This window comes from Hippichthys cyanospilos, chromosome 5 (genome assembly GCF_059441005.1).
Source record: "Hippichthys cyanospilos isolate Australia breed blue-spotted pipefish chromosome 5, RoL_Hcya_1.0, whole genome shotgun sequence".
In the NCBI taxonomy this organism is placed as follows: domain Eukaryota; kingdom Metazoa; phylum Chordata; class Actinopteri; order Syngnathiformes; family Syngnathidae; genus Hippichthys; species Hippichthys cyanospilos.
In genome coordinates, this window is record NC_142373.1 from 6,850,565 (window position 1) to 6,877,056 (window position 26,492).

At 41.3% G+C, this 26,492-nt stretch overlaps 1 protein-coding gene across 1 annotated transcript in view; it reads right to left on the reverse strand.

Moving 5' to 3' along the window:
* LOC148423270 (transmembrane protease serine 3-like) overlaps positions 1-26,492 on the reverse strand; it is a 369,390-nt gene that overhangs the window by 308,355 nt on the left and 34,543 nt on the right. The window contains exons 4-9 of the mRNA XM_088414988.1: positions 26,363-26,482; positions 24,784-24,830; positions 13,399-13,564; positions 12,947-13,116; positions 2,789-2,884; positions 2,567-2,709 (exon numbers count right to left, since the gene is read on the reverse strand). Coding sequence (XP_088271114.1) covers positions 2,567-2,709; positions 2,789-2,884; positions 12,947-13,116; positions 13,399-13,564; positions 24,784-24,830; positions 26,363-26,482 — 742 coding nt within the window. The remainder of the gene's footprint in view (positions 1-2,566; positions 2,710-2,788; positions 2,885-12,946; positions 13,117-13,398; positions 13,565-24,783; positions 24,831-26,362; positions 26,483-26,492) is intronic.

Here is a 26,492-nt window from a genome sequence, read left to right on the forward strand (position 1 = left end):
ATGATTGTTCATCAGTCACAAGATCAATGAAGGTTGGAACACTTTCTTCCTTGAGACTTGGAAAAGCTGCTTTTAATGTCTTGGGCGTGGGCGGGTCGTTATGGGGTAGTTGGGCAGTGGAACAAATCTTTGTTGATATTGGGTTGTGTCTCCTCATCCCGGTGCTTGGGGAGGCCAATAACTTTGTGAAGGGTATTGAACATTCTGTTCTGGTGCGCATTCCTGCACAGCGGGTGTGGTCAGGTACGGTGTCTGCGATAGGTTAGTCTGTTGAATTACTTCTCTTATCTGAGCCACTTCAACGCTTAAAATTTTTAATGTGGGAATTTCAGAGCGCATTTCTTTCAATTCATTTAAAACATCTGACTGAATTTTGCTTGGGTGTTCTGCATTGTTTTTACCTCTCTGACTGAGCTGGTTGAACTGTGATCAGTCGCTGTTGGTTAAGTAGTCTCCTTTTGTTGAAATGAATGAACACTCTTTTGTAGCTCGAGCGAGGATGAGGCACATGGCAGTGAGTCCCCACATTCTTCCCGCCCACTGACATAAACAATCAATCACTCAAAGAGGCCAAACCAGTTGACCGTGAATAACACAACAAAAGTCAATTATTATTGCACATAAACAATTATATGACAACACTTTATTACACTTGTTGGTGTGTTAACTGTGGGGTTTCTGTCCATTTCTGTTTTGGGTTTTTGTTGTGTTTCCCCTGCGTCTGTCTGTTAGGTGTGTTTTTTTTCAATCTGCTGTTCGCGATTTTCAGCCCCTGAGTGTCTCCTCCAATCAGCTTCCCCTGCCTCTTGTCCCATCCAGTTGTTTCGTGTTTTCCTAATTATTGTCCTGTGTATTTAAGTTCCTGTTTAGTTCCATTTAGTTGTCGGATCGTTGGTGAACGTTGTTGTCTCTCTGCCCTATGTTGTTGCTTCCTGAGAATTCCATTGCTTCCCTGTCGCTGTGAGTTTCGTTTCGGTTTCAAGTTGCTTTTTGTTACTTTGGATCCTGTGTTGTTCGTGTTTCCCCCATCCCTGTGTGTAAATAAATCTTTCCTTTTCTGAGCACATCAGCCCCTTGCATTTTTGGATCCACCTTTCCAACACCCGTAACTAACATGCCTCACCATCACGACAGTATCGGATTGAATCTTATTTGACTTCAGAGATAGAAACTCAGATAGAAATTGAACCCTTAACTCTGATCAAAATTGAACTCTTGAGTGAGTTTTTTTCTTTGATTGTTTTTTGTATTATCCATCCATTCATTTTCACACCTGCTTATCCCCACTAGGTCAATGGCTCACTGGTGTCATGACTTGGTTGGGTTTGCTGCTTTCCTCGGGTCGTGTAAATCAGGTTATTAGTTCATGTTTAGGTTTCCCTCACGTCTGCCTTTCCTCTCCGTGTCTCATTCGTTAACCTGTTTCCCCTGCCTCTCGTCTTCCTTCCAGGTGTTTTGCGTTTTCTTAATTATTTTTCGCGTCTATTTAAAGTCCCTGTCCGTGTCAAGCTAGTTGTCAGGTCATTTTTTGTACATGCTGTGCTGCACGTTTCCTCGCATACATTCCTCCTCGAGCCTTGTATTCCCCTGTCTCCCAGTCCCTGTCCTCTGTAAGTTTATTTTTACTTTTTGTTCTTTTGCTACGTTGTCTGTTTTTTGCCATTGTTGTTCCTGCCTTATTTTTCCTATTAAACAATTTATTTTTGAGTCAATCCGCCCTGCGCTTCTACAATTTATTGGATCTATAAGTCCTGCACCTCCTCAAGTCGCCATACCCCACCGTGACAACTGGTGCCTATCCCTGCTGTCTACAGGCAGTAGGTGGGGGAGAGCCTGAATTGGTTTCATTTTTGTATTATTGTTTTATTAATTTAACAAAGATTAAATGAACAAAAAATAATTAAGTGTGGTAACAGGGGTGTAGAGTCCACCGCTCCAAAATACAATACTGGTTGGATGTATTCTAGGTGCTTAAACTCACTTTACACCAATGTAACAATTCCGCTCCACATGTGACAACCGGCAGGGAAGTAAGCATACAAATTGACTTTTTTTAAGGGCTTGGAAGCCCTCTGCAGCTTCAGGAGTCTATTGAAAGGGAATCTTAGACCAAGTGAGGGATAGACCTGAAAATGATTGTGCACCAGAGCTCCCCATCTAAAAAGGAATGGTCAATATGCTAAACTTGGAAAAAAACATTATATTGTTCAATTATATTTAATTTATTTGAGAGCATTTAAAAAGAAAAAAAAAACTCATTTTGTCATGGTTATTGTGTGTACAATTTTGACAATGGAAAATTGGTTACTTCTATTATAGGATTTGAATATAGAAAAATAATATAGTGTAACAAGCCTTCAACATACTAAAATGAAAATAGCCCAGCTGTGAATACTTCAAATGGATTATGTAATTATCCCTTCAACATTCAGCCGAGTATAACAACCCCCATCCTAGCTCACAAAAACTTGTGGCTTGGGTCTTTTCTAAAAGTAGCTGTAATCCACACGTGATGGGTAAACAGTGCCATTATATATTAATACAGGAATACAATATGAATTATCACCTGACAGGAGTCTGTTCCTCCTCCCAAGTACCCTGCACAAATCATTCCTGGGGAGATTAAGCCCTGGTAAACCTGTGGCTGGTTGCAGATCTTTGTGGAGAGAAGGGGCACCATGGCAGAATGTAAAACCACACTGGTCTCCCCTTTAAAAGGCATGGCATATTTTTAAGTTAATTTGAACATTAACCCCCCCCCCCCAACTATCAGATTTGCAAGGCTAACCTTTGTCCTGCGTTGCTCCCCATCCAGAGATCCAGCACATAATACCCTCATCAAATTCTTCCTCGTTATTAGGCAAGCAGATGGGCTCCACAAATCCTGAGGAGAGGAGATTGCTGATATTTAGCTTCATGGCATCAGACATTTCAGATACAGTGGAAATTAAAAGTCTACACACTGCAAATGCTGTCATATTCAATCACATTTATGTATTGTAATTCCCCAAATATAGCGTGCACTTTTTTAAATCCCCAAAATAAAAGCCATAAGTACAAATGTGCCCTATAAATGGTAACTTCAAGATTAGGGTTTTTTTTTTTTTTTTTTTTAATTTCCGACAACATTTTTTTAGTAAGATTGCATCCGTCAGCCGCAAAGCAGAGTTATGATGCACAGATGCACATTTCTATTTTAAACATATTCTTCTGTATGGTGATTACGGTAGAAGAGATTTTACACTGTCCCCAAACTGTTGGTGCGTTCTAAACATGGTAACGTAGAGAATACCAGAATTTGACCTTAAAGTTAAGAGTGCGTCCTCTACAGGTGTGTTTTATATTTGGAGAATTACGATATCTTAAGCTTTTCAGCAGAAGCGAGATATATCTTCGCTTGAAACTTGTGGCCCGCTTAATACAATCGAACAACACTTTTAAGCATGTTTCCTTCACTTGGGCACACCTATTTATCACAGATGTCTGCGATTGATGTCAATTATCAAGCTTGACGTCAATGATCGACAAGGATCTGAGACACAATTCCAGCCATAAATTTATTTGGGCGCAAAAAACAACCAAACCATCAATTAGGTGCAATGTGTTTATGAAAATAATTAATTGATTAAACAATCAATCAATTAAACAAGGGCAGGCAGAAGAAGACGCTGTCTTGATTTTGAGTTTGAACTGCTATTTTACTCTGCAGTATTCTTTCAGTGTTATGTTGAAAATATGTTGGTGCTACACGGGAAGGCATGTTCAGTCTGCTTAAAACCCTTGTTGCCATTGTTATGCATTTTGGTCAATTTTCTTGAATTTCTTTGTGAAATCATAGATACGTTTTTTGAAAAAAAAAATTTTAAATCAGTTGAATGGAACTATGCTGTTATCTGTAATCTATTGCGGCTAGGCGTCCAGTGTTGATCTTGCGTATGGCAATGAATTAACCATTTTGGTTGCATAAAACGCCTTTATAGTTTTAATTTTTTTACATGCGTTGTAAACTGATCTATTGTATTACTTTTCCTGAGATTTTATGCCATAGTTTTGAAAATCGGTCGAGATATGTCGACATTTAAGAAAAAAAAGGCTTTGACGATTTATTTGTTACACCTCAAGACAGTAGGTGGCGCCAGAGACCAGTAAATATTTTCAGGAAAGCCATGCTTTCCTTCACACAACGCAAAAGTCTTGCCTCAAACCAAGTGTGATTGCAGTTGGGAATATTTCTTGTGTGTGTGAGAGGGGTATGTTATCTTTTTAGAACTGTGCTAGTGTGTACATTGGTGTTATGTTTTTGTTCATGTCTATTAGATGTACAACGCAAATACGTGTGCACATTTCTCGCCGTTATTCTTCACTTGAAAATTCTGTGCAAGAAAATTCTGTTGCAGTCAGCCAAACATTGAAAGAAAGGCAGCCAGTGCCTTAAAATATAGTGTAGGATATCAATTAATGTATGACAAGAACACATTTTGTGTAAACTCTAATTTCATCCCAGAAACAAGGTCGGACCAACAGTCTACACGTTTTGTTTTTTTTTTCCATACAGTGTGATGTCATGCAACAATAAGCTTGGCTGTCCACTTGTCAACCACGATCAGTTCATTGAAAACCCTTGCATTTAACCTTCTGCTCCCAGTAGAACAAGCCTTCACAGCTGTGTATCCATCTTTCTGACACATGGTAAATATTTTAATGGATCTCATGTAGTCTTCTCATAATCACTATTACTATGCATTAAAGAAAAGAGAACAGGCCAAAGGTTCCCTGGAAACCTTTACAGAAGCCAGATAAGATTGAGAGGCTGTGTCTTTGTTCTCTCACTTGTTTCCTGGTCTTCCTTTCCTGGGTGCCCGTTGCGTCCTGCAATCTACACAACAGCTTGAGGCCTGAAAGCCATTTTTCTCTCTGTCTTACTTTTTCCAAGAGTTTTTTTTCTTCTTTTTTTAATTGCACACCAACATGCTCTAGGTCTTGTGAAGCCATCATGAAGCGTGACAGGCTGGCAGAAATTACGCTTGTGGGGAGTGTGCTAAGCTGAAGAAAGATTTTGTCCATGAGCCGTACCAGAACTGCCGTACCAAAGGTTCCCAGGAAACCTTTACAGAAGCCAGATAGAATTGAGAGGCTGTGTCTTTGTTCTCTCACTTGTTTCCTGGTCTTCCTTTGCCCATCTCCTGGTTTGTCTACCTCCTGGGTGTCCATTGCGTCCTGCAATCTACACAACAGCTTGAGGCCTGAAAGCCATTTTTCTCTCTGTCTTACTTTTTCCAAGACTTTTTTTTTTCTTCTTTTTTTAATTGCACACCAACATGCTCTAGGTCTTGTGAAGCCATCATGAAGCGTGACAGGCTGGCAGAAATTACGCTTGTGGGGAGTGTGCTAAGCTGAACAAAGATGTTGTCCATGTGCCGTACCAGAACTGCCGTACCAAAGGTTCCCAAGAAACGTTTACAGAAGCCAGATAGGATTGAGAGACTGTATCTTTGTTCTCTCACTTGTTTCCTGCTCATCCTTTGGCCATCTCCTGGTTTGTCTACCTTCTGGGTTATTGCTTTGTCCTGCAATCTACACAACAGCTTGAGGCCTGAAAGCCATTTTTCTCTCTGTCTTACTTTTTCCAAGAGTTTTTTTTCTTCTTTTAATTGCACACCAACATGCTCCAGGTCTTGTGAAGCCATCATTAAGCATGACAGGCTGGCGGAAATGACACCTGTGGGGAGTGTACTAAGCTGAACAAAGATTTTGTCCATGTGCCGTACTAGAACTCTTTCACCAATGCACTTCTGAATGTTGCTACCAACCAGCACATCATGTGCAATAAGACCACAGTTTTTTTTTTCAGCTTCCACCTGACATTTTCTTTCTTCATGTGAGCTGAACTCTACCTACTTTCAAATGAAACTTAAATCAGGGTATTTTCCAGAGATAGTTTATTCGTGGTCCAACTTGAAACGCGTAATAGTGTAACTTGGCAGAATTTCTCAGAGGAGGAGCTGCCTAAATCAAGATTAATTGGTTAGGCAGACTCCATGAGTCGCATGATTGTCCATTTTGAATGTTAACACCCTCTTGTGCATAGATTTGTGTTTGATTCTTTTATTCTTCTACTTTTTTATTCTATTCTAGTAGAATGTTTGTGATGTTCTCTCCCTTGGAGATTAGAGAATGAACGTGCATATTATTAAAAAAAAACAGTTATTACACTGTGTGTGTTTTTTTTATTCAAAAGGTATTAGCCTCTAAACTTCAAATTTGTCTTAGAACTTGCAATCGTCTACAATTGACTGTCAACCAGTTCAGGGTGTCCCCTGCCTACTGCCCATAGACAGCTGGGATAGGCACCAGCAAGCCAGCAACCCTTATGTGGAGAAGTAGCTACAGAAAATTGATTTATTGATGGAACTCTCCAATTGTAGCATCTCTCTAACAAATTACTGTTTTTAGGATTTTTTTTTGTGTTCTCCAATTAAATTTGATTAAAGAAAAATTAAAAAAAACAAACAAGGGAAATGCTTTTGTAGGCTGTTGGAATTTAATGCAGAAAATTAAACTCAAAAGGTAAATTAAAGAAAAAATTGACAAATAAACTAAAACTACCATAAATTGATTTGTTTTTGGGGTTATAGTTCGATTAAATAGTAGTTATTGTCATGATGAGGAAGCAAATGTGTGTGTTTTTGCTGGAAAAGGTGAATAATTGGGCATATACGGAAATCATATGGATCGAGTTAATGTTTAAGTGAATGTTTGCAGGTATTTGGGTAAATTTATTGGGTGCTTACTGCATACCTGTCAACCTCCACGGCTCCATGCCCTTACAAACTGTCGTATTTTCCCTTACAAAATACAAAATATTCTTAGACCATTTTTTTTTCAAACGTGTTTATTTATGTAGTTTAACATGTTATATTGTACATGTGTTTCGTTATATCATTCTGTACATATTCTTAATAAATGATGAAATTGCAAGTGTTGCTTAATTACTACAGTGTTCTCTATTGTATGCCACTGTTGCCTTCTTTGCTGACATGAGCATATCTTTTGATGGTTGAAGGTCACAACAATTGCCAGAGTAATTCATCTTCACCTGCAAATAGGCAACAAGTGTGTCTTCTGACATGCTCTTTCTGTATTCTGTGTTGATTTTCCTCACAAGTGAGAATACCCTCTCACTATCTGCATTGCTGTGTGGGAGGCACAGCAGGACAGAAAATACCTTCCACATTTCTGGAAATCTCCCTACACCCAGTGCTGTCTTCTGCTTTAGAACTCCTGTCCATTAGCTGTCAGTTTGTATTCCTTCCATTGTATTTGACTTTGGCATGAGCTGCAGATCATCCCATTCCTCTTTCAATTGCTCAAAATCAACATTACAACTGAAGTTTTCTGCTAATCTAATTACATAAGTATAATCCAATAAATCAGTCTATTTTGGATCAGCACAACTAAATCCTATAGTACTCTGTCTTCAAATGGAAATTTTGCCAGCATTTTACTCACTGTTGCTTCATAAAACGCTCTAACAGAACTGAAGAATTTCTGTTCTGTTGCAGGAGTTCATGTTCTTCACTGTCAGCTAGGAGGGACCTGACAGCCATTCCCACTGCAAGCCTGTCATCAGAATGTTGTAGATCTCTGTTTCTGAAATCCACATCTGTCAATTTTGAGCAGTCTTTAATGTGCTGCATTTGAACAAACTTGACCAAGAAAACACGGAGGAGTCTATCCTTTACTGTCATCAGTTCTCCTATCACACATTTCTCTGCTTGAAAAATCACATTAAATGTGTTCATTTGAGGAAGGACAAAGGACAGGAAGTGTAGCACCAACTCTGTCATTGGATCTTGCAGCCTCTCATTGATGGTTTTCACTTTCCCTGGTTTCTCAACATCCTTGTGGCTGGCAAAATAGCTTTTCAAGGCAGGCAGTTTGATACTTCTGACAACTATTTTTTCAAGGGAGAGCCATTTTGTTGGGCAATGCTTGAGGAATTTTTCAATATCAACTTCTGTAAACTGCTGAAATTCTTTAAATTCTTCAATTTGTTTGGAGCTGTGATGGAAAAAATAAAAAATGTCCACTAATAAGTCATCCACCTTACATGGTAGCTGCTTCACACCATTTTTAACACATAGGCTTGCTAGATGGCAAACACAGCCAATACTGAATACATTCGGATTCTTTTCCTTCAATCTTGTCAAGAAGGAATTTTTTGAGCCCACCATGGTGTTGCAATTATCACTAGCGAATTCAACAATGTTGCTCCATGGAGTATCATTGCTCTTCATGTTAACTTCCACAGCTTCAAAAATTCCAGCGGCAGTTCCTGACTTGAGGGCTGGAAGATCAAGAAGCCTGGTTACGACAGTTTTCCCATCAACAAAACGAGCCAGAATAATAAGTCTTTTGGTGCAGTTACGATCATTACTTTCATCAATCATCAGGGTGAAAGGCAGTGTTCTGCATATTTCAATGACCGGTTCAGTGAAGGCAGGGGCGAGACAGTTTTTGACTATCATGGTGGTCTTGGTTCTCTTGCAGGCGAATTCCTGAAACATATTTTTAATAAAGTGAATTAGTCCAAATTTATGTGAGACTATTTTTTTTTTACTAATGCTCAAGTTATAATTATTTCAAATAAAAAATCAGGAACAAATGTTATCAGCGTAACTAAAATATCCATTAATAACACGTTAAATTTAAATTTGTAAATAAAGATATGGTAAATGGTAAATGGACTTTCACTTATATAGCGCTTTTCTACCTTAGGTACTCAAAGCGCTTTACACTAACTAGTCATTTACCTACTGATGACGCAGCATCAGGAGCAACTGGGGGTTCAGTGTCTTGCTCAAGGACACGTCTTGATGGTCGGGGGATCGAACCCACGACCTTTCGGCTGGGAGACGACCACTCTACCACCAAGCCATGCCGCCCCGATATAAGATATTTTTTGGAGGAAAAAATTAGTTGGCATTTCTATTTTGTAAACCAAACCACAATATCAACCATTGATGCTTGTATTTTAAATTTCAAACAGACTATTTAACAGGGAGAGAAAATACAAACCTTTGCAGCCTTGTGACTGGGAAACATGTTTTTCATAAGCCTTGTGAAGTGATCGGACACTGTTGGAGGTATGTTGTGCTCTGCGATGAAATTGCAAAACATCACTTCTGCAGCTGTTGAGGAGTCTTCTGGTTCTTTTTCAGGAGCAAAATGAACAAGAAGCTGAACTTGGGCCTCCTATTAAGTGATATAGTCATACATTAAATTTACCAAGACCAGCAGGATTAGCTGGGGCCCGTATATCACGTAATGTCTCATGAAGCATGTCGTTGCTTTTTTTTCATCCTAGCCCTACTGCAATGGCCTTACAAACTCATTATCATTGGACTGATCAATAGTGGGGTTGAGACAGCATATAGCAAAGAGGTGACAGACCTTGTGACCTGCTCTTCCTGAATCTGAGGCTTGACTTCCTGATGGACCCTCCTTTTCAGCACCCTTTAATAGACTTTGCCACGGAAGCTAAGGAGTGTGATCCCTCTATAGTTGGAACATACTCTCTCTTCTTAAAGAGGAGACCCACCAATCTCGGACTGACAATCCAGGGGCACTGTCCCAGATGTCCACGCGATGTCGTAGAGGCGTACCTCGGTGACTTAATACCCAGAGATAGAAGAGCCCACCTCCAGACGCTGCTTCCTCAAGGGAGGACGTGTTGGTGGAATTGAGGATGTCTTTAAAGTATTTTTGCCACCGGCTTGCGATGTCTCCAGCTGAGGTCAGCAATGCCCCATCGCCACTCTACAGTGTTAATGGTGCACTGCGTCCCCCCTTCTGAGACGTCAAATGGTGGACCCGAATTTCCTGTGTGTTACAGGGGCAGGAGTGAGGACCCAAGAGCACGCACAGACAGGTAAAAGCAATGACGGAACATTTATTGATCAGAAGGTGCTGGCTGTAGTGGGAGCGGATGGGAGCGTGGCAAAGTGGTGGGGGGTTTAGAGTTCGAGGACGATTGATGGATGATGCCTGCTGCCAATGACTCCTCCCCATACTTCTCCATGGCATGCTGTTCTGGACCCAAGAGAGAGTACAGTCAACCCTTCAGGGGCGCCGTCCCAGGCAGTAAGTCTGTAGCGCAGTCATAGGGCCGATGCGGCGGTAGGGAAGTTGCTTGTGCTTTGATGAAAACTGGGCTGAGGTCATGATATTCCTGTGGCGCTCTAATCTGTGGATCATCCAGGATACAGAAACGTATTTTTTCCCAATGCTTGCCGGACAGGTGCATGGAGAGAGGAGCAGTTTGATGTGTGATCACCCCCAGGGGGCGCATGTCCAAGGCATTAGCTGGGGTGGGCTCAGGAAGGGGGAAGCCCTTGAGGCAAAGCTGGTCCACTAACTGCTTGCTTATGGCATTAGCATCGGCCCCAGAATCCACCAGGGCTGCTAAAGTGTGTGTGCCATCAGGTAGAAAAAGTTTGACTTGCAGGAGAGCTCTGTCACGGACCAGGGGAAGAGTCACTTGACCCATCTCTTCTGCCTTTTCTGCCTTGCGGGCTGGAATAGGACCTTTCACTGGGCACGCGAAAATGAAATGTCCTGGTTCTCCACAATAAAGGCAGAGCCGAACGGAGCTGCGACGCTGCCGCTCTTCAGTAGTCAGAGTAGTGCGCGCTGGCTGCATTGTCGCACTCGGGCCACCGGAGGGAGCAGGCGTTGGCGCCAGGTGGGAACTCACCCTGGCCGACAAAGAACCCCCCAGTGCGTCTCCTTCAGTCGTCATTCGTGTTGCCAATGCTGCAAGCGGATATCTATTTATTAGTCGCCAGACTAATCACATCATCCGGGGTGACGGGGAGCTCGTGGGACACCAATTCATCCTTTAGATGACTGGACAGGTTGAAAAGGAGTTGGCTGAGCTGGAGAACTGTGACAAGAAGCTGTTCCAAATTTGGCCTCACCAAACTCCTCCAACCTCCCAGTTTTTGCCTTGGCAACCGCCGAAGCTGCACTCTGCTTGACCAGCCAATACCTGTCAGCTGCTTCCAGAGTCCCACAGGCAAAAAAGGCCTCTTCTCCTTCTTCAGCTTACAAAAAACACCAATCTGTTACTGATTGGGGGGGTACATTCCTCCCACTCGCACCCCTCCAGGTCCCACTGTCATTGCCCACGTGAGCATTGAAGTCCCCCAGCAGAATGGAGTCCCTGGGAGGAGTGCACTTCACCACACACTCCAAGACTCCAAAAAGGGTGGATTCTCTGTACTGCTGTTTGTTGCTTAAGCACAAACCACAGTCAGGACATATCCCCCAGGCAGTGGGAGGCTCCTCCCTCTGCCACTTGGGTATATCCAAATGTACAGGCTCTGAGCTGGGGGGCATAAGTATGCCCACAACTTTCTCTGCACCTCTTATTGTGGGCAACTCCTGAGTGGAAGAGAGTCCAACCCCTCTTGGGAGGGCAGGTACCAGAGCCCAAGCTGTGTGTGGAGGCGAGTATGACTATATTTAATTGAGCTTTTCAGCTTCACACACCAGCTCAGTCTCTTTCCCCGCCAGAAAGGTTACATTCAATATCCCAAGAGCTAGAATCTGCAACTTGGGGAACTCCCTGCTAAGGGTATAAAAGAACTTGCCTTGGATGTACTCTTTACACTTATGCTCGATTGCAGCCTTAGCCTGCATCACATTTGTGGCCAGAATATTCTGCATTAAAAACTTCTATTTGTCATATTTCATGCCTCTTAAGTCCAGTTATTGACCAAACCTGGAATTGGACGAACACACGGAAGGACCCCATAAGGCTCGCGTCACAACATCTGGTGACCCCGATGTGATTCAGGACCATCCATTGGACCAACAGGCAGAAATTATGGCGCCATAATTGACAAGGTAAGAAGAGATTTATCTTCTAAATTTAATTTCTGTCTCTCGGTTAGCGTGTGGTAAGGTTTCACTTCCTATTGATTGAAATTGAATAAGAGCCTGTGAATTGTGATGTTATGGCCAATAGGTAAAAAGAATAAAAGCGCATACGAGAAATAATGAATACATGAAGTATTGTAAATAGCACAAAGTGGGACCATCTCTCATCAACCCGCCATGCTCTCACCCTGACTGGAAAGCCATTTCCCGATTCCGCCCACACATCACCAGCCCCTGCCCCCTTCTCACCTGCTGTGCCTTGACCTTGCCATTCTTGCCCCATTCCCCTGACGCCTGCCACCATCTCACCTCCACACACATTTACCGCGCAGGCTTATTTTTCTAAGAAACACGTTAAATGGTAGTCATTGATTTGTTAGTTATTGAATGTTTTCAAACCCAAAAGAGGGATGCTAATTTTCTTTACGTGTTTTCTTGGTATCGGACTCTTTCGAGTATGAGAGGGGGATTGAAGACTGCATCAGAACATATATAGTGAAGATAGTAGTATTAGTAGACCGAACCTACAATTGGACGAACACACGGAAGTACCTCCAATGGCTCGCCTTCCAACACACACACACACACACACACACACACACACACACGCAAAAATCTATTTAGGACTTGAATGCCTAAAGGGGACACTGTGGCGGACACTAGGACCATGTCTCTCACCCAGTAGGCATGTCTCTATGATCCTTTGATGCTTTGAACCTGTTGGCTTTGTCTTTGCTGTTTTGGACTTTGTTGTATCAGTTTTGTGATGGCATGCGAAGAGTAAAGATCTCCACTAGCACAGCATTGTGTGGTTTCTTCGCCTCGCCACAACACAATAATTTATGGGTTGTTCCAATCTGAATGCTTGCATTCTATGAAGATGCAAGTTACAGATCTAAATAGATCGGTGAGATTTTGCAGTTTAAAATTGTCCAGCTGTGCAATTTTTCAGACCAAAGCACACGGGAGAATATCAATTTAAGTGCATTACATCAATCCATACCATTGAAAACAAGGGGCTTGTTGAGTTTCATGAGTGCAATATCATAATCCAATCCTTTGGGGTGATAACGAGCATGATGTATGATCTGCTCCACTGCAAGAGACTGGGCACCATGGACTGGTTGCTTTATCTGACCCACATGGACTACCCACAAGGAAGGGTCTTTAAATCTGGTAACAGAGAGGATAGCTTATGAGTTCTACATTATATTAGTAGCATGCTTTAATATGATCATTGGGAAATGTTAGCAGATGTAAACAGTAACAAGTGCTGACCAGTCAGCCAAGATACTGTAACATGACGTCTGAAAACACGACTGTATAACATTGGTTATTAATGTCCTGAGACAACATTATAGTGTAAAATTACAAAAAAATGTATTGTTGAAGTGTTAAATACAAGGGAATTTGAATATTTTTCATCCAAAACAGATGAATGTATGTGTGGCTTACCCAAACACACAGTGTGCGGCTGTGAGAATCCAACGTGATGATATGATGGAACCTCCACAGAGGTGTTCACTGCTGAAATGAAGGCTAACCTGCCAGGGAAACTGGCCTCGCTGGGAGACGTTCCCTCCAACAATACGAGTCAAGTACTTAGGTCTGGAGCCACACTCTGTGAAGAGAAGCTTGCATTTCAGCTAAATTGTTATGTGTGAACCACGTGTGTCTTTTATCATGAGCCATTCTCTAAAGAGAAGTGCAAATATAGATCAAATGATGCTTTATATAATGTTGATAATCAGGAGCCATTCATTTCACTATACTCTTCCTCTGTGTTTGTATTTCAAATGAATTGTTAAATTGTATCAAATTAAGCAATAAACAGTCTCCAGAATAATCAAAACCTTGCACAAGTCAAGCATAACTGTGTAGTGAAACCAACCTCATAGATTTTTTTGTTTTGGTTTTAAGTCAATTAAAAGTTAAACTGAATTTATGTGTTATTTAATGAGGTTATCCTTTCATTCACTCACATTCTTCTGCTTCAGTCATAGTGTGTTATTGACATATGAACAGGCGCAATTTCTTTTTATAAACATAAAACAACCATGAGGGTGAAGCTATGCAGATTTAAATAAGCCAGTTACATGTAGACAATGTTTCAATCAGGCAGGTAGGAAGCTCTTGTTGAGGAGGGGCACGGTGGTAGTGTTCCTGAAGTAATAGTGGTCAGTTCTCTGGCTGAGGGAGTGGTTGAATATGGATGTGACAATGTCTGTCAGCTCATTAGCACAAGTATTTGTTGGTGGGTTTGGTGTGTTTCTATGGCATTGCTACGTGTTTTGTTGTGCTTGTCTTTTTCCACCTGTTACGTTACCTCTTACATGAGGGAAGAATTACTGCTGATTGGGATCTCTACTCCAATGGCCTTTTTCCCTCAATTACTCACCCGATCTACGGACGTTTTGGATGTACTCCACAGGGAAAGAGGCAGTTTTATCCTGGGCAGTGAGATGGGTGGGACAGCAGTGGGGCAGACGAGCCTCCACCAGAGGTGAACTCGCCCTCCTCTCCTGGGTATAATCCTTACCAATTTGAACTCTCTATGAAATAAAATGGATCTATTTGCTAGGAACAACAAGCTTTGCTTAACATCTGTTTTCACGTTCATGGAGACACATTTGTCACCTTCCATTCCGGATAGGGCAGTGGGGCTGGACGGGTTCTCCATGTACCAGCTGGTCGTGACTTCAAGGCTGCTGGGAAGTCACGAGGCGGAGGACTTTTGTTCTATGTGAACAAATGCTGGAGCTCAGATGTGACAGTGATAAACCACCAATGCAAGCACAGCCCTGGAATCCCTCTTCATAAACTGTCAGACCTTTTATTCCGCTATTTTACTGGCGTGTGTTGACATTCCACCTGACGTGGACGTAGTGAGTGCAAAAAACATGCTAGCCCAGCCGATTTTAGGAGTTGAGCACAAATTCCCTGACAGTCCAGTATTTGTACTCGGCAACTTCAATCAAGCGGACCTCACCTGTGCACTGCCAGGGTTTTGGCAACAAGTTACATGCTCAGCTCGGGGGACGAACACACTGGATCATTGCTACAGTGTTATTCGGCGAGTCTATCACTCTGTCCCCTGCGCTGCACTGGGCAAGAGTGATCATGATCTTATCCATCTTATCCCTTGTTACAGGCAGAAACTCAAACACGATAAGCCCATGACGACAAGTCATGTTAGACAAATGTAGGACCTTGAGACCTACAAAAGTCATTCGAGCCATATGCTCAGATGTACAGAAAAAAAGTTATGAATTTTTGAATGGGCACTTTTGGCCCGTTTTTGCTCATTCCCAAACTGTTCCTGTTTTCTCCTAAACGCTTGACCCAACCAACTTCAAATATGCTATGGTGTATTATCAGACTAAGAGGCACAATTGATCACAATTTCATGAAGATCCACCGACAAATATGATGGGGACGGGGCTTCGCCACTTACTTTGCCACGTGTGACAAAAACCTTAACTCAGCTGTACAAGTTTAAAAAAATCTGAAACTTTACAGATTCATGAAAACTCATGCCTATAACACATCTGTTTAATAATTCTTTGCATTACTTATAGGCCCACCTCGTGGCTAACAAAAATATCAATCAGATTTCTCGCAAAAATGAACAACGTTGCTGTATTTGGACCCAGATGCTCTTACCTTTTTAAAATGTCATATATTTGATGGGTGTCCAATGTGTAACACACCTATTACTGTATTTTTTGTCTTAGTGAGAGCACTACCTAGTGGCAACCCAAAATATAGCATTTTTTAAATATTTTTATGTGCTTTGCTGAGCCCATTGAAATAATATTGCTGGAATTAAGTCTGACAAGCCTTCGTGCTGCGCCTCAAGAAATGCACAGAGCTAAATGGAGGCCATCTAGAACATATGCTGTAGAAAGGAGAAAAAGGCCAAAGACCCTAGTGTTTTGATGTGATGTTTTGAATATAATAAACTAGTTATGACCAAAGTTTCATTTCATTCAGACAAAACACTAAGAAACGGAGTTAGAGTTGGGGCCACTTATTTTCTGGGTATATATATATATATATATATATATATATATATATATATATATATATATATATATATATATATATATACACAGTGGGCCCCCGTGTTACGAACTTAATCTGTTCAGCGGCTACGCTCGTAACTCAAATTGCTCGTATGATGGGCAATCCAAACCTATGTTAATTAGTGAATGCGTGCAACGCGTGCAAAAGCCTTAGGTAAAAACATCACGACTTTATACACATATTAAAAATTAGTAACAATCTACTGTACAGACAAATTAAATAACATAAATATACAAAAGAAAAATGACATTTACCTTTGGGGCGACGTGACTTGAGCTGGGTGGAGGCGGACGGGAGCAGAGACCAACCCACAGAATTTATTTATTTATTTTATTAAACAAGAACATATCACTGGCGATTTCCTTCTCTTTAATCCATAATAGAAGAAGCCTCTCCATTTTGTTGTCGACCGGGGTCCGTCCCCCGGCATGGAAAGTCTTGCCCTTAGAAGATTGCCAAGCAGTTACGTCCATACTCACGAGCAAGGTTAATTATGCGTGCGCCTCCTTCATATTTTTTTTGTTATCTCCTGCTTGGTTTCTATTGTCATCATCCTCTTACTTCTTCCTTTACCGCCACTTGCAATTTTAGAAGCCATGTCTAACAGATAATGTTTGCAAAGTCTTCACAACATTCCTTCCTTCCGTTTTTCACTTCTTCCTTCCATCCCGACCAGCTGTGCCATCAAGCTAGATAAAAGCGTTCGGCCAATAGCATATCGGCATTTCTGTGATTGACGTGACGCCGGCCAATAGCATCTTCGTGAGTGAGACCGGGACTGTGACCTTAATCGACCAATAGCATATCGGCATCTCCGTGACTGACTCCTTGACTGACACCGTGACTGAGACAGTGACTGTGACATTGTAAGAGCAATAGCGTTTGGGAGGAATGGTAATTAGTGATGCTTCCCATAGCTGTTGAAAACCCGAATATATTGTGCAACCATGGTTATATAAGTTGTTTTTCACTAACTTGTTTTTGGTCAGGACGTTTTGACCGTTTTACTATCTTGTTTTCATACCAAAGAAGAACATTGTTGTGGGAGGTTGACAGTTATTATTGTATAAGATGTTTTCATCAAAGGAGAACATTATTGAGTAAGATGCTTTTCAGAGCCTGAAGGACACACTTAAGTGTCAATAGCAAATCGGGAAAAAGGTGTTGCGGCGCCAGGGCGGACGGGTAGGCCACCTGCCCTTCCTCGCGCACGCAACTGAAAAGTACAAAAGAGAGATGCAGAGTACAAACAGGTAGAGTCTGCTGCGGGTTGCGTACAAACGCCCAGCTGGTTGACAAGCGGAGCTCTGCCTGGGTGTTGGCTCTCCACCTTCTCGGCATAGGTAAGAGGCTCATATGATGATTTCACGCAATGTCAACTGTATTTTGAGAACTTGCATTTGGTCAAAATAAATATGCCAGTTATTTGGGCTAAATAGCATTTGGGAACGTTGGTCTTTTGTTGAGTGTCGTCTTTGTCTCCTGAGCGCCGACCAGCACCGATCCTTTCAATTAAACAGCATTCAGCGTTACCGTGACAAGCGTCAACATTGAATTTGTTGACGCAGCAAAACGAAAGTAAATCTACAAACGCATTGACCGGCATGTCGAATTGTTCGTAAGACGAAAGGTTTGTGCGTAAGTAGGGGACAAAAAACTCCGCGGTCCACGCTCGTAAGTCGAAATGTTCGTAAAAGAGGGAGTTCGTAAACCGGGGGCCGACTGTGTATATATATATATATATATATATATATATATATATATATATATATATATATATATATATATATTTATATATTTATATATATATTTATATATATATATATATATATATATATATATATATATATATATATATATATATATATATATATATATGTGTGTGTGTGTGTATATATATTTACAGTGGTGCCCGTGCTACTTGGAATACTCTGTTTTTTCATCCCCTCTTGACGGTATTTTTCTGGCTATGCGACAAAAACAACTGTCATGACCCTAGCGGGTTGGCTGTAATTGTGTTGTTTTGTTTCCATCTACAAGTGTTTTTAGGTAACTGCACTTATTTTCTTTTCTGTTGCCTAACTGCCACCATGCAACGCATCACTACAATGCAGGTCTGCTATTGGTCGGCCTCACTCGTTTCAAAATGGCAGAATGGTAAAGCTTTGTTCTATGGTGAGTGGTTACAAAACTGTATTTATAATGTATTTTACCACTTAATTCAAATTTGAAAGGGTTAGCCTTGGGTCCCAAAATCGCTAGTGATGTTAAAGAGAGACGTAAGAAGATGATTTATATGGAAACGAATCTGGACATAATCAAGAAATACAAAGCTAGCCTAGCCTAGGCTACCATTTCTAGGGAATATGGGCATAACAAGCACCACTCAAAGGTAAATAAATCATTTCTATAATGTTTTATTTATGATGTTTTGTGATTGCAAACATGTATATCATATATACGTAGCACTTACTATACTATTTTGGTACCGATTTTTAATTTGTGTGTACAATAATGAGGTTTTCTTGTGGCAATAGCCATGAAGTCCTGCTTCATCGTTCCCTTACTCAGGAACAAGGCCCCAAGACACTTACGATCCACCACTTATTACAAAACCTCATCCCTGACCTGGAGAGGCCACGCCAACCTTTTCTGACTAAGGACCATGGTCTCAGATTTGGAGGTGGTCATCGCTGCGAATTGTTACAGTATAAATAGCAAATCACTGCTTGAAGACCCTAAGAGCACTTCATCAACTACAAACAACGGACATGAAATGCTGAGACCAACAAACCTGACCCCCTCAACGCCTCAGCTGTGCCTAGAAATTCTGTCCATGAAGGTTATGAACAGAATTCGACTTACTGTCGGCAATGCGGCCCAAACTCTGACAACGATGGTAAAGGGACCAAGCATCCCATATCAGAAAGTTCAATACCTCATACTCCTGAAGCACTCCCTCCAAAACTCCCAAAGGGACACAAGTGAATGCCTTCTTTAACTCCACAAAGTAGACTTGTTGGGCAAATGTTCTTCCACTTTTGATCTTCAGAATCCTGCCAAGGGTGTAGAGCTTGAGGTCAGCAGCACCCCATTTCCATTGTTGACAGTGTTAATAGTGCACTGCTTCACCCTTTTGAGATGCTGGATGTTGGAATAGAATTTCCTTGAAGCCATACTGAGGTCCTCCCACACACGAGTTGTTGCCTCAGAGACAGCCAAAGTCTCTGCTTGGCCAGTCATTTCCCCTCAGTGCCTCCAGAATCCCACAGCCCAAAAAGGCCAGATGAGATTCTTTCTTCTAGCATCTTTAACCCCTGTGTCCGCCATAAGGTTTGGAGATTACCGCCATGACAGGCACAGACCACCTTACGTCCACAACTCCAGTCAGCCGCATTAATAATGGAGGCATGGAACATGGTCAACACAATCTTAATGATAAACTTCCCTCACTGATGGTGTCCATAAACCAAGCTTTAGTCTGATTCTTCACGTGGGACTTTTTTGCCATGGATAACCCTGCCAGACGCATTAAGCCCCCAGAAAACTTAGCTTCTAGGCTCATGGTGACATGCAAACCCCTCCACCACAGAATGGTGACAGCCCAAGGAGGAGACACGTCTTTGTTTTTTTACACATTTTTCAACTCGTTTTTAGTTTTATTTTCTGCACACCACTTTTTTGTTTGCCTTTGTTAATAAGCATGACAACTGCTCATTGTTGAAACCTGCAATCACTTGCTATCCGCGCTTTCCCTCGAAATCACGGCATGTCATAATGACTCATTTTCCCTTTGACTTTGATAAAAACACATTGCACATAATTCATATATACAATCATAAATACATAAATAAAATCAGATATACTGTATATAAAATTTATTTGTCACAAATTTACCCAAAATTTTATACATTCTCTTATTCAGTTTACGTATATATTTTTCAATAATATATTTTTAAAAATCTTTGATCAGAGCCATTGATTCACATCTTTTAAGTTCTATTTCATAGTTGTTCCATAAATTGAAACCTTGAGTAGATAAAGTAATCCCTCATTTAACGCGAGGGTTACGATCCAAAAATAACACGTGCAATGTGAAAACCATGAAGTAACCAGCTTTATTTTATTTTATTATTTTACCATGCAAAACTAAACTATAGAATAAAAACAAAAAGCAGAACCTGTTTTAAAGCCCCAAATTTGTTTAAAACAATCATTTTAGTATAGTAATACTGTTATGACCCATGGGTCATATGTAGCTTTTGTATGTTCTGCTGTGTTCTCTTTTGGTTTGTGTGTGTGTGAGTGGGTGAGTGTGCATGAGTGCCTTTTGGTTGGAGTGTGTCAATTATGTGCAGGTGGTGTCATCCCATTGGCTGGCTCTCCTGATTTGCTGCCCTATTTAAACAGTCCACGGATCAAGCTCTCTCTCTCTCCGGTCATCCCACCGCCAGAAAACGCCACCTCAGAAATTGTTCGTGTGCATCTGTGTTGCTCGCTGTGTTTATGAGAATCTGTGGACTGAGCAGTAGTAGGAGGGAGACGCCGTTTTGGTTTAACCTTTTTTCTCCTGTTTTTGGGTTAGGTAGTTAGTGAGCCAATTGTCATTTGTTTCCTTTTGTTTGGCTAGTTAGTTAGGAATCCAGATGATCTTTTGTTTATTACTTTGTTTGTTTGCTCTCCCTCCGAAGACAATAAAAGCTGCTGTTTTTGTTCTAAACAACTTTAGTTTCACGGGCTTTTTCTGGTGGTGAGGGTACGGACGGGAAGCACACACGTTATATCCCAGTTCCCCGAGGCTGGGTGTAACAAATACAAAGTTGGAAATATTGTCACTCGCTTATTTCACAGTCCCAGCTATACTTCTTCGTCCTGAACCCGTACATTGTTATGAGTAGTTGTTTGAGCTCTTTCTTTTTCTGAGCAAGAAGATTTTTATAAACGGATATGCCCGGATATCGAATTAAAGTGAAACCTCCTATATCATAACAATACACTTGAAATTTATTACAAAAGAAATCTAGGTAAAAGTCATATTTCCAAAGCTGCGTATTTCTCCATTGCTGTCTGTGTGTCTACACACCTGATTGAAATGATCAGGATCATTATCAGGCTTCTGCCGAGCTTGCTGATGGGCTGATCGTTTGAATCAGGTGTGTCAGAAAAAGAAACCTTGAAAACATGCAGGACAGCGGCCCTCAAGGACCGACTTTGGACACCCCTGGTCTACATAGCGTGTGCGTTTGCTCTCGGCACGCCTACGAATCACGTGATCGGCTCCCTGCACTTTGGAGCACCATTGCCAGGGCCGTAAGCACATTGATTGAAAGCTACCAAGCTGTCAATCAATGTGCTTACTAGCACATTCGCACCTGGCCATTACAGGAGAGACAAAGGAGAGACGAAAGCAAGCTCTTGGCTTTTGTAATAAATTGACAAGTGAAAAACCAATACAGTACAGCGTCAATATTTTAGTTCGAGACAACAGTCAAGCCCCTGAGTCTGAACCCTGATCAGGATTCAGAGCACAATGCGCTATAAAAAATATCCATGCTGTAAAAAATCAGTGAAGCAGCGAACCCATGAAAGGTGAACCGCGATACAGCGAGGGATTTCTGTATACAAATTTGCTTGCTGGTGGCAAGCAAAAAAAAAAACAAAAAACAACAGATAAGCTGCACTGGACTGTAAGCGACAAGGCTCAAATCATGAGGAAAAAGGTCGCGGCTTATAGTCCGAAAAATACGGTAGTCTAATCATTATAACTATTTGTAATACAAGCAAATAATAGTCATTGAGTTGTGACTGTTTAAAATTTAAATGTAATCTGAATATTGTACAACAATTTTTAAATCATGTGAAACTTATATTAAAGGGCATGGTATTTTTCCATGGCGATTGGATTTTTTTTTAAATATTGATTTTTCTAACTAGGAGGTAAAACGCCTTGTTTACAGAGATCACACCTCTTACCGTGTGGGTGCCTCGCCTCTTATGTGACCGTGCAATGCCAGTCAGCCACACAACATGCATCCACCCATCATCTTGAACAATCATTCTGACAACGCTGGCAGATGATGGAGACTATTCCAACAGTGTGAATAATGGGGCCAAAAACATGTTTTTCAGTGACTGTAAATGCACTCACTAACACATGTTTTTCCTATCAAATCAGTCACCATGGGAATCCAGTATTCATCAACAATCGTTGCACAAGCGGTGCTAGTGTGAGAGGACAGAACAAGCATGGAATGCTCAGGAATGCATAAGTGAAGGAAAATTACACTTTGGGGGTGTTTAGGGTGAAAAATCAACAGTAATATGGTTAAAAGCTCCAAAATGTTAACTTTTCATGTTATGGTACAGCTAAAATACAAGATAATGTACAAATATTGACTTTTTTTTCAAGTTTGCAACATGTTCCATAAAAGGTGGGAGAGGGGCAACAATAGAAGATTGCTTAAACATTTCATTTTTGGAACAGCTTTTAGGTGAAGATGGTACATGTGAGTTTCATAACTTGGTATTAAAGAGGTTCATGGCCCAAAAGCTCAGTTGTTCAAATATTTTGGAGCAACATGTGATCGCATTCAAGAACATATGTCATTCCAGCAAGACTATGCAAAGCCACATTGTACATGTTGCATTAGAGGGCATTGGTTACAAATTAGCACAAGTACGAGACTCGTCTGCTATCATTGCAGATGTATTTTGATTTTTTGCTCTATATGAACACTTTGTATGCAGTGATGGTTGTTTTAAAGTGTTATATAGAATTTAGAAGTTGAGTCATACTTGTAAATCACAATATTATAGCTGTGTTTATCTCACCCTGCCTTTTTTTTCTTATTTTAAGCAATACAATCATTTCTTGGACTCCTTGAACATTTCCTGGAGGAGGGGCTCACAGGCAAGCACCTGGTGGCCGGGCTCAGCCTGAAGCTGAAACGTGGGTTCCCCTTCTCATGGGCTCGCCACCTGTGAGAGGGGTCATAGGGGTTGTGTGCAATGTGAGCTGAGTGCTGGCCAAGAGGCGTGGGGGGGTGGGGGGGGGGGGGCATTACCACCATTAACACTGTGTTCAGTGGGGATGGGGTGATGCTGACCTCAACTTGGTACTGCATGAGCCGATGGGCAGAATAATTTGAAGACCTCCTCAATTCCACCGACAAATCTTCCCTTGAGGAAGCATAGTCTGGAAACTCCAAGATGGGCTCTTCTATCTCTGGGTATGAAGTCACAGGTGTGGTAATAAAAAAAAAAAAAAAAAAACTTGGTTGTAAGGCCTGAGATCTGCCTGGACTTCCTAAATGCTCTGGATTTTGTAGGGCTGTCTTGGTTGACATGCCTCAACAACATTATGGACGTCTGGGACAGTGCCATGGATTGACTAATCTGGAAAAGTCATTCGACTGTGTACCTCGGGGAGTCCTTTGGGGGGTGCTTCGGAGGTATGGGTACCGAACCCCTTGTTAGGGGCTGTTTGGTCCTTGTGCCCCCAATGAGCATGGTCCTCAGTTGGAAAAGGGTGGAGTGCCCTCTCCGGGCTGGGGATGAGGTCCTGCCCCAGGTGGAAGAGTGCAAGTATCTTGGAGTCTTTTTTACGAGTGAGGGTACGATAGAACATTTGATCAACAGGCGGATCTGTGCAGCATAGGCTGTGGTGTGGATGCTGTACGGGTCTGTTGTGGTGAAGAAAGAGCAAAGTCGACAGGTGACGCTCTTGATTTACTGGTTGATCTACATTCAAGCCCTCAACCATGGTCATGACCCACGGGTTGTGACCGAAAGAACAAATCGCAGATATAGCGGGCAAAATTTCCTCCGCAGGGTGTCCGGGCTCTTCCCAGTGTTGAGCCGCTGCTCCTCCGCTTTGACAGGAGCAAGTTGAGGTCAGCATCTGGCTAAGATGCCTCCCAGAAACCTCCCTGGTGAGGTGTTCCGGGCATGTCCCACCGTAAAGAGGCCCCGGGGGCAACCCAGGACTCGCTGGAGTGGCTATGTTTCTCGGGTGGCCTGGGGATCCTCTCAGAGTAACTGGATGAATTGGCCAGGGAGAAAAAAGTCCAGGCTTTCCTGCTCAAGCTGCTGGCCCCACAACATGATCCTGGACATAGTAGTAGCTAGTGGACGAATGGATGGACCTGTGGTTCTGACATTACATCGTTGCTCAGACAAAAATGAATGGGGATGGATTTGTCTAGAATGTCTTTTGAAAGGAAAGTAGCTGCAAGAAAGCTTAATAGGAACAGTATGTAAACACTCCAAAATAATTTAAGAATTTTTCAGACTTCATGAAATCGTAACCATTATGATATTGCACCAGGCTCTTGCCTGAAAAAGATTTGATATAACCAATTGAATTAATTGTGTGTGTGTTTGTGTGTGCGTGTGGGTGTGTGTGTGTTTAGGACCTTTTTTTTTTACAATTTCTTTTTCAAACCAGCATATTAAGGACATTTTGGAGAAGTGAGGACATTTAACATGGTCCTTACAAGACCTCTTTTTGAGGGTCATGACTTGCTTTTAGAGAAGAGGGTAAAATTGATTTTGGTTGAGGTTAGGGTAAATTAGGGTTAGGTAATGTGTTATGATGGTTCAGGGCTAGGAAATGCATGATCAGTGGATGACCTCACAAGTATATCCATACAAACGTGTGTGTGGCAGTAAACAAAACACTTTTTCTCTGGGGTGTCATTTAAAAAAATGTGAACATTAATTTATGTTGACAGTAACCATTCTTAAATGCCTCACCCAGACATTTCAGCGTTGTCACCTTTCCTGAGCTGCAGTGGGTTTTACTGTGGTACAAGTTAGATGAATACAAAGCAAATGTTAGACAGTAATAAGACATTGATACAGACATTGATATGACACTTTAAAATGTATGAGACAAACGTTTTTAAAAATGATCATGTTTTATGAAACAATGTAATGTTCATAATGCAATAGTTGTTTTTGAAAATCAACAAACATCAACTGAGTATCTCATATATTTTACAATGCAACCATTCCACAGTGAGCGGGTAGCACAGTCGAACTTGAAATGATTTTATTGAGCCACTGAGGAGCCTTGCTCTCTGAACAGGCTTTTCTTTTAATTCGTTGAATTTAGATGAACGCAACCCAAGAAGGGTACAGAGCTACTGTACGTCATTAAATATCAAGTTCTCTGCATCTTTTTCTGAAACCTTTTCGCATTTATTGATGTAATCTGTCACAGTCTGTCAGTTTCAGCTCGTTCAAATATTTTCACCTTCCTATTACCTGCCTGCATTCCATTCAATTAGCCCGATCACCACTGGGTTCAATCAATCACTCACCCAGCATATAAACCTGTCTTGTCCTAGATAAAGTGGTAGATAATGAATGAATGAATGAATGAATGAATGTATGTATGTATGTATGTATGTATGTATGTATGTATGTATGTATGGATGTATGGATGTATGTATGGATGGATGGTTGTATGTATGGATGGATGGATGGATGGATGGATGGATGGATGGATGGATGGATGTATGTATGTATGTATGTATGTATGTATGTATGTATGGATGGATGGATGTCCTATCCTTTACTGCCTAACCCTCTCCTCCATGTTGAGATTGCCAGCATTCCTGGTTGAACTGATTTCCCGGCTCTCGACCCTGCCTGCCCCTGACAAGAAGACGCGTTCTTTGAGCCTGGCCAAGATTCAACCTGCCCCTGATTTTATTTCCTGCCCATGATCAGCACAGACTATCTGTCTCCTGTTTCTAGTAAATTATTCAGTACTCTTGCCTGCCTCTGTGTGTTGTTGGGTCTAGTCTCTGATTGTGATAGTTATTGTTGGACTTGTATTATTCGTACTAACCGCTCTTAAAAAAATATTTTTTGGCGTGACCTTCTTTGGTGTCTCATACACTTTAAATATTATCGAAAATGAAAGCAAAGCAAGCAAAACATACATACATAATAATAAACATAATATATAATAGTGTGTCAATGGCCTGAATATAATTACCTTGTCAAACCATTTGCATCCAACAGCTGAGGCATCAATGCAGCATATTTTTACACTTGAACTAAATCATAATAATAAATACTAAATCAACTAACATAACAGGTAAAGCCTTTAGGAACCTAAGAGGTTTTATGACGTGACATAGGAGACCCCATGAAACACATTGTCATATCAATGTTTTGTTGACACTGCTGCAATGAATTAGACTAAACAGAAAATGGCACCAATATCAAATATGCAGGCTGTAGTTTAGCTGCTGGTAATTATTTTCGCATTAAATTTACATACATTTACATGCAATATTAACTATGTCTACATACTATGTACCTGATCATTGTGGTGTTTTGAAGCTTAATGATTTGTGATTGGTTCAACTTGATGGACACCAGATTATTCTGAAGGTCCTGCTCAATGGAGGTCAGGGAGATGAAGAATGACTCGATGTAACTGCCAAAGA